This window comes from Hyposmocoma kahamanoa, unplaced genomic scaffold (genome assembly GCF_003589595.1).
Source record: "Hyposmocoma kahamanoa isolate Upper Pololo Valley unplaced genomic scaffold, ASM358959v1 62, whole genome shotgun sequence".
NCBI classification, from domain to species: Eukaryota; Metazoa; Arthropoda; class Insecta; order Lepidoptera; family Cosmopterigidae; genus Hyposmocoma; species Hyposmocoma kahamanoa.
Window position 1 is genome coordinate 12,124,964 of NW_020653850.1, and position 9,515 is coordinate 12,134,478.

The window sequence follows — 9,515 nt, forward strand, 5'->3', positions numbered from 1 at the left end:
GAGAGAGGGAGAGAGGGAGAGAGGGAGAGAGGGAGAGAGGGAGAGAGAGGGAGAGAGGGAGAGAGAGAGAGTGTGTGTGTGTGTGAGAGAGAGAGAGAGAGAGAGAGAGAGAGAGAGAGAGAGAGAGATTATATGTATGCCTCTCGCTCTCGCTCTCACGTAAATACTTCGCGCGCCGGCGAGCCGCCAGTCAGTCGGCACTCGCGCGGCGCTGAGCGGACGTGTTGATGAATGCTATAGTAATATTGTTTTAAGAGGTTGTGGGAGGCCCCCTCAGTTTATATTTACTTATTACATTTTTGCCTGTAACCTCATGACACTCATTGTTCTAGTATACCAGGTATTTATATTTAAGACATTTCAAGTTAATTCAGATTTACCACCATAATGACTATTAAATGTTAGACTGTGCTACTTGACGTACTGTTTTACTAAATATATTAATGTATCAAATTCGGGACAAGAAGATCCATATTGTGTTGTGATAACAAATTTTTGCGAGACAGAAATAAAATATATTTTTTTAAGTCTCGTGAGCTGGTAAGCTAAGTGTCTCTTTTTCTTCACGGTCTCATTGGAAATAAAATTCTAAATAAATTCTCCGCTAAATTTATCTAAATGAATATGCTACAATTTATAATACACAAACCTCGTTTTGATGCATGAAAACTATCCTGTGGCGAGATGGTTTCCACCTGGGCCAGCAGCTTGGCCCTTGGGAGTACAGCTCGATCTGCGTTCACTCTTTCCACTGCGTATCTGAATGCTACTTCTTGCTTATCGTCCTCTGGGTGAAACAAGCCACCTGTTTGAAAGAAAAAAGAGTTTAATTGTTTATCCGCTCACGCGATACATGCAGCCGTAGACGCATACCACACCTAGAGGTGCCGGTGTTGATCGAAGTTATAACAGGTAAAAGATTACTAATATTAATTGCTACTTCGGTAACAATTCTAGCAAACCATAAAGTTTTTAATGCCTGGGTCTGTCACTTAAAAAATAAACAACTTCAAGAATACGTCACGACAATCGTGTGTGTTATTGTTTGGGCTGGTGATTTCGGTGTTTATTTATAGAAAACATACCGTACCTAGCGTTTTTTAAGTTTACCTTGAATGTAAATGTTTATAAACTATACTTAAGGAGTAATTTCATGGTAAACGTTAGAACCACTCAAACGGAATATTATCATATTTATCCAAGTACACTAAAAATTTCATTAATGCTTTTTAAGTGCAGGATTTGCGGTGTATTACTGCATTTTATTTGAGATGTTTTTGTTGGTAGTACGGAGGGTATTTATTTAGCAATGCAGAATAATAATTTTTGTTTATAAAAACTTGTATTTAAACTGAATGCTTTTCTAATTTGCGAAACCAAATAGCCGCCATTTTGCGGTAGGAGGAGCGCATTGCGTGAGCGGTTATTCTGTAGTTATATGTGGAGTATTACTAAAGCCCGTTATACATCACTGTTTTAAAGAGCGTAGCTTTGTAACACATTTTTTTTGGTAGATCTCTTAAATACCAAAACAATAACAAAATTTATCTTCTCTCCTTGGTAATTTCACCATTCTTGTACAACATGTCACTTTGACATTATAGTTTAAAAATATTTAGTAAATTAGTTGAAACTTAAGTGTTGGTGTAATCTATTCTTTAAACCATTCACATATGTAGTACCTGTTGGTGAACGATTTTTCTATAAAATCAATAGCGTGAATGGGTACCCTGTAGTTTGACATATTTTTGAAAACACCAACCCTGGCTAATTTTTCTTGTTTGGTATCACAGAAAACTAGTGCTGCGTACCAATTAACTCAATTTTACTTTTGTAGTCGAGTCCCATGTAAATTATAGCTTTTCTTTAATATTTCCATGTCGAACGCCGCCATTTAGGTTGCCAAGTACTTCCTGTAAGGTAATCTACGTAAACCTGGAATCGCCATGTATTCTAGCGGGTTTAGGTGATAAGACTTGGGAGCTGTATCTGGATGATTCGATAGATTGTCTGTGGCGTTGTTCGCGGGTAACATCTCTTAGGAGGAATTCGGCGGAAGCTTCTTCTTTTCTGTTCGACACGGCTCGCAAGGTGTTCCTAATTCTGAGATCTTCTACGGTGATTTATCCCATTGGGGGCATGGTCCCCCAATGCCTCTTTTTATAAAATAAACTAGGAATAGCCAGATGCCGTAATTATGGGTCTCCGAACCCTGTACCAAAAGTAAAACCCGTGTCACCGGACCGCATGGTGAGTTGACCTCTGGATTCTTTCCTTCATTAGATGCTTCGTCATTTATATCAATGTACTGTAACAATCTATTTTGTTGCAGGGTTTTAGTTTTTTTTCTTTTCTTTCTATTTTGTACCTTTGGTACATGTAATTTCGAATCTCGCCATCAACTGAATGGCTGAGACTATGCTGCTGTAACTTTTGTTCGGCTGTGCCCGACCACGTGTCATGAGCTCCACGGGTGGTCGGCATCTACTTATAACTACGTTACTCCTGTAGCCACTACGCTGTCTTCGCAGCGGATTCTGGTATGTAATTTAAATGTACATCCGGTAAACTCCAGGTCAGTGACGTATAAGTGAAGTGTCCATGTGGCACTCATGTACTTTCATAAACTCTTAGTGCAGTGTATTAGCTCTAAGTAAACTTAAAGGTAACCTTTTGTATGTAACTAATAAGGGCAGTAAACCTATTCATACTCTCCCTTTGTAAACTCGGGAAGTAAAAATACTAGTTCTTCATGCTGTACCTATAAATTTAATTATAACATGTAACTAATGTAAATTTAAAATAAAGCATTCTGGTTATTTCTACTTGAAACTTGTTTTCGTTGTGTGTAAGGCGCCCTTCCTTCTCCTCGCTTATAAATTTTACACGCATCATCGGGTCAACCAGAACTCACACCCACCAACCAGTCTCATGCTCACTCAAACCGACTGGAGCTGACCATTACAGCTTTAATGTAAATATATCGTACTAAGCGTGAAATTACTATCTAAAGCTGGTTAAAAATAAATTACACGTATTATATACGTCTGTTTTGACTATTTTCCTTGAGTTCGTTTTAGATTAATCTGATTAGGAAGCTAATTATAATTTTATTTGGATTTCGAAACGAAAACCTTAAAATCATTTTGTATGTACGTATGTGAACACTTTATTGTACCACAAAATAAATTACAAATTTTAAGAAACAAAGTTATTAGTGTACAACGGTGTCCCACAAAGGGATTTCTTCCCTACCTTTCTTACCTTTGAAAAATTGAGAGGAAAGTTGGTTTCTGGGTTCACAATAAAAATAAATAAATTGAATGTTACTTAATTGATAATACACAGATAAATAGATTCACTAATAGATATAAAATATATAGTAAAATGGATGAATAGAATAAAACTAAATAGATATATCAAATGTAAATAATTTTTTGTAAGCTCTTACAAGAAAAGTGGAAGAAGAGGAACTCTTCGGAGACTAGGACGAAATGTAATTGTTTCCAACGACGAAAAGAACTTGTGGTATTACATCTAAACAGCCATACCATATATTTTTCAAAGAATTGTTAACATATTATACACGCGAAATCAAGAGCTACCTTTAATTTAGTAAATATTCTGACTTAGAAGAAAATATAATACGTTATATTTAATTAAGTTCTAATTAAATATGTTTGGTATTGTTTGAACCGTCTATTAATAAGATATGATAAGTCCTTCGCATTGATTCTAGAGAATCAACCAATTACAAGCCGATCATTATTCAAGTCTCAGCTATTGGAATTATAACCCTACTCGACTGGCTTTGGGTTTACTTATCGACTTTCCAGAACTGTAGCGTCAATTGATTAATGTAACAATACAAGTATATAAAATACATTTGTTACATTATATTACACAAGTTACAATGTGACATGTAAATATGTATGAAAAAATGATCTTGGTGTAGCTCCAGAACAAAAGTGATATGGTTATTAGAATTCATTGATAACATAATTGGATTAAATATTATACACTTTTAGAGGTTGTTACAAAAGTTGCTGAAGTGGTTTGTTATTATAATAACTTTTCATTACATATAGTATTAGACGATATAAATTTGGTAAGTACTCACCTATTCGTATGGTGTCTGGCAGTGCATATAGGTGCCCGAAGAATAAAAGGAGGAAAATCACATTTCCTTTCATCCTGAAACAAAGGTAAATGTTGAAACCTTTTGTATTATCGTCACTTTATCGACTTTGGAGCGTGCCTCTGCATTTGAATATGCGAATAGAAGTGGGACTGTTTAGGAATTTACAGGAAATTTTAAGGGGCGACTGTTGCTTTATGCACATTTCGTACATAATTTTGTACATTATCATCAACATATTATACGTCCTACTGCTAGGTACGTCTCCTCCAAGGAGGCGAACATTGGCAATAGTCTGATAGGATCTCGTTGTTCTCTCTCCCTAAATGAAAGACCTGGCAAATTATAACGAAATTGGAATTTAACGAAAGTGTCATTAGTGTGGTTATCCACATTCGTCATTCCTGGCGAAACTGAACTGGAATTAAAAAAGTAAACAATTTCTGGCGAAAGTGGAATCTGACGGACGTGTTCCAAATCGCCACACTGCCACTGGCTCAATACTGCTAAAGAAACTTCAGACTTTTTTAATGTTGTGAATCTTCTTCGACATTCCGGTCCCATCAGAACGTTTTCCTGTGTTTTTAGCGAAAGGTACGTAAAGCGCGAAGGAAATGTACGTACCTTAGAAACTGGTCCTAGGTACAGAAATGCGCACCGTTGATAATCACCACCTTTGTGTATGTATACTAACTAATAAACGATTTTTTTATTATTTTTAACTGTTACCTTGTTGTTGAGAGAAAAGTTCGTTATATAAATTAATAAACATGGAACATTTCAAATTTCAAGCCTTCTTATCAAAAGAAGGTATTGTACCCTGCACTTCAAAAAGCGAACGGGAATACTGGAGTACAGCGTTTGCCAACTGTTGGGTCGTGACCCGGTACTTAGCCATCAAAATAAAATACCGGGTCGCAACATTCCCGCCTTGTTGAAGTGCAACCAGACCTCAAAATTAAACTTTCGTCATTTTCCGCAAACTTGGATTCTTTCGTAAAAAAATTAGCAGCAGCTCCATACTTCGCACTAAATAGGCGATACCGAAATAATATTAGTGAAACATTTTTAGTTTAAATAAATGTGTATTATTTTACTTAATGTAAGTAAGCAGCTTGAGTTTAAAAGTATTGAGTGGGTCACGGCAGAACAATGTTTGAGAAACACTTCTGGAGTAAAAGTGTGTAGATAGACTAGTATTATAATTCCTTCGATGGACTCAAACCGGGACCTTTCGGAGATCACATATGAGAAAATATTCTTATTATATATATTATTTATATCGTGATATTCATTAAAGTAAAAAAAATGTAGATTAGTAGCCAAATATTCAGGCAATAACGTAGTCATTGCTGAAATCTAGTCTTATTGACGCAACAGAATAAAATAAATGGCGTGCAAAAGATGATCCATGTTCTCAGATAAACGATGTGAAAGTTACAGAAACACCGAGTCTCATTTGAACCCCTAGTCTAACAGTAGGTATACACATTTTTATAGGACATTAGTTTATGAAAATTTACCTTTTTTACGGATACAACAAAAGAAAGGTACTCGGTTGGCTACACAGAATTAACGAGGCTACGAAGAATCGATTATTCCCACTGACAGACAACCATCTTGGTAGAACGATGAGTCGATGGATGCAGGTGGCTTAGGTCTGTTTAAGAAGAGAATGAAGTTAATTGTGTACATACACAAACTACCGTATTTAATATAATGGGGCCATTATAGACGAATGGAAACCATCACTAAGAATTGCTTCGTTTCAACCAACTTTCATGGTTAGCTTTCCGCAAAGGCTTGTTCACGAGCTGAGGGATGTCAATTGTGTCTTGATCTATTTTGTAGAACATCTGCTCTGCCTTGTTAGTATTAGCTATGTAGGTGTTGGTGACGTATACTCGACGCGTATGTACTTTGTATCGATATTCGAATATGGCAAGGTTTTACGGAAGTCCATATTGCGGTAAGTCTGTGGTTCCGTAATGTTGTACACAACATGATCTGTGACATTGTGCGCATTACTGTGTAGTTTGAATTCCGATATTGTCTTTCAGAATTAAGTGAAGTCTGAACTGTAACGTCGTACAACTCGTAAATCGTATGCTTTGGATTTCGAATTTTGCACTAAAGGAGCGAGCGGTTGTTTTTTGTTTCGGCTTTTGTTTTGATAAAACTAGCTGCCGTTTCGGAATGTTCAGTTTCAGTATTTAAATCTTGACTCTATGGACTAGATCAGGAGGATGTTGGTTGAAATGGTCGAACCAGAAACGAAATTGTCTAACTTAGTTCTAATCTGGATGTTAGGAGTATATGACTCTTTCGTCCCTCTTAAAGAGTTACCACGCTTATTAACATATATTTTTTCTTTTAAAATGTCAAGTGACGGAATGAACAAGTCAAGCGCATGGTGTTAAGCTACACGTGATCACACAGAGCAAAACAGAAAATAAAACAGATCGCACAGTCATAGGACGTCTGACATGGGCAATTCAGTTCAGGACCTCATTTAGGGCTTCTTTCAGATCCGTCTTCCCTAGTTGCAGACTGCCCAAAAGTGTGAGAGTCATGTATATATTTGTACCCTAAGAGTTACCGTAATAATAATATTGCTCATTTTGTGAGAAAATTCCATAGATGGAGGCCAGGAATGATTGCGGTGTGACTGCTTGACTACAACCAGTAATTACATACTTGATAAGGTGTGGGTCAATGTATATTTAGTTCAACCCTAATAACGTTAAAATTAATCACGTCATGTGGATGAACGTGGCATAAACATTTCGTAGGATAAAAATGCCTCAACAGCATGATCACATATAACTTACAACCACAAAGAATGTTCGTGGTTTGATTTATGTAAAAACTTAGTTTTCATGTAGATAAAATAGAAAAATAGCATGATGGAAACCACGTGTCGATAAAATTAAAGTTATTAATTTTTAAATTTTCATATTCTGCATTTTATACTCTATCCTTAAAGAACCCCTTGTGCCAAGTCGTGGAATATAGGTTATAGTTAGTTAATAAAATAGACGGCTGAGGGTCACATAAACAGTAAAAAATTTGATCACAACGTTTCGGGCTTTAATTCTAATTATTTTTAAAAGTAAGGAGTAAGAAGAGTGCGTAGAAATTTGGTTAGTATCAGAACTTTCGTCAATTCTTATAGAAATTGTTTAATATTATTTAATTTTGATGTAATGTATATTTTTTAAAATTAATATGTATACTTTTAATTTATTATACTATAATATAAGTCTTACCTGTTTAAAATTCCGGTTTATCCACTAAAATTTACACTAAACGCCAATTAAATTGGTTTATATAAACACTAGCATAAACACCAATCACAAAACACATTTTTATTAACAAATAACCATTGCCGTTACCGCGGTATTATTGTCTAGTTGAGCAGTGATCGTCGATTGTTTAGGTTATTTTAATTTTTGTGTTACAAAATGAGCATTGCATTCTTGTATTTTGGCACGTGTTCTTATATTGTTTGGTTGATCGAATAGGTATCGATTTGTCGCGGATTCGAACATGTGGTAAGTATATCCGTGGTAGCAATGGGCGGCCGCCCGCGCGGTTCGCGACGCCAAGCTGCCGTGCCCATGAGCGCAGAAGCCTTATCACGCATGCGTACCGCCGCCATGCTTACCATTTTCCATCCACATAGACAATATTCTCCATTCAATTTATCTTTAAAACTGAAACTTTATTATACTATACTCTATTTTAGTTTTGGAAATGAAATTGTCCTTATTAATGTCATATTCATTTCAAATGTATCGAGAAGTCCGACTAGCTTATTTCCTACTTTAATGCTTGTCTTTTGAAATTGTCACTGCCCTGAGCTACAGTAAAATATAAAAAATAAGCTGTTATATATTCAGTAGGTATGTATCCTTGATACATAATTTGGTATAGTCTGTTTTTAATGTATCGTATTTTTAAATAATTTAGATCTATAATAACAAATTCTCACCTCAATCCATCCAGGTCTCAATCTGATCCGATAGAGGCTGGACAAACAAATAAGAACGAGGTAGAGACTTGACTGTAGTATTCACAATATTTCAATAATTTGAGAAGTGGTATATTTTAATTAATTTAACAACGTTTTCTTAATAATATAATGATAAATAAAAAAAGAAATTTAATATTTAGTAGCCTGTCCTCGACTGTGGATAACGGCATGGCTGCGGCGCGGCATCGACTCTATTAACTTTTTGCAGTTTTCAAGTGAAGTAGAGTACCATTCTTCTAAAAACGCATTGTACAACACGTTTACGTTACTACACCGTCTGTTTGCCTATTTCTTTTTGACTTGACACCAAAGATGCTCTATTGGATTAAGATCTGGATTGTTTGGTGGCCAGTCCAACACAGTAACCAGTTGACTGTCGAGGAATCTTTGAACAGAGTAGGCTGTATGTTTCGGGTCATTGTTATTGCTGGAATGTCCAAATTACTGGGAGATTATCATCAGCGTACGGTAGCATACATTCTTCAAGGATGTGTTTGTATTGGTATTGGTCCATATTACCTTGTATTTTTCGTATATTTTGGATTAAATGCCATATTCTTAGGTCGGCGTGTGTACTGTTTGCCATCAGAGCATAGTCTCTTAACTTTAGTTTCATCCGAGAAAAGTACATACTTCCACTGCGCCTCTGTCCAGTGTTCATACTTCTTTGCAAACGCAAATCGGGCCTGTCTATGTCGTGGTGTCAACATGGGCACCTTCCTTGTTACTCTCCCAAATAAGTGTGCCTCCACCAAGCATCTTCAAACGGTGCGTGCAGATATTGCGCGAGGATTGTTCTCACCAAAAACTTCGTTTTTTATTTGATTTGAGCCTTTGAATGAGTCCTGCTTAACGAGATTAACTATTCTTGAATCTTCTTGTGGACACGTTTTTCTTTCTTTAGGTTTACGGAGTATATTCATAGTTGTCTTGTGGGTTTCAAATGTTTCACGGCCTGGTATACCTTCGTTTTTGAGCAATGCAAATGATCTGCAATTTTCTGATATGACCACTTACGACCACGCAGTTTTAATATAACTTTCCTTGTAGCAGAGTCACAAGATTTATTTTTTTCCTTTTATTTTCTAAAAATAATTGTATTATAACGTTCTTAAACCAACAATGCCACGCAAAGGACTTAAAAATAGTAATGAACAATTATCGCGTTCCATTTTCAAAATAGTAAAAAAGAAAATTACATTTTAGTTCTTAATTATTTGTCCAGCCAGTGTTCCGGGAAGTAACTGAGTGCTTGTGATTTAATAAATAAAAATATATATGTACAGGTACCGTTATTGAAACAAGATTAACGCTAAACAAAAAGGTCAACTCAGATAATAT

The 9,515-nt window shown here is 35.8% G+C and overlaps 1 protein-coding gene across 3 annotated transcripts in view; it reads right to left on the minus strand.

Moving 5' to 3' along the window:
- Positions 1 to 7,731, minus strand: part of LOC113229390 (glutamate receptor ionotropic, kainate 2) — a 32,773-nt gene extending 25,042 nt beyond the window's left edge. For all 3 annotated transcript variants that reach the window (XM_026462961.1, XM_026462959.1, XM_026462960.1), the window contains exons 1-3: positions 7,408 to 7,731; positions 4,121 to 4,194; positions 650 to 805 (exon numbers count right to left, since the gene is read on the minus strand). In XM_026462961.1, coding sequence (XP_026318746.1) covers positions 650 to 805; positions 4,121 to 4,193 — 229 coding nt within the window. In that variant the 5' untranslated portion in view covers position 4,194; positions 7,408 to 7,731. The remainder of the gene's footprint in view (positions 1 to 649; positions 806 to 4,120; positions 4,195 to 7,407) is intronic.
- Between the last annotated feature and the right edge of the window lie 1,784 nt (positions 7,732 to 9,515).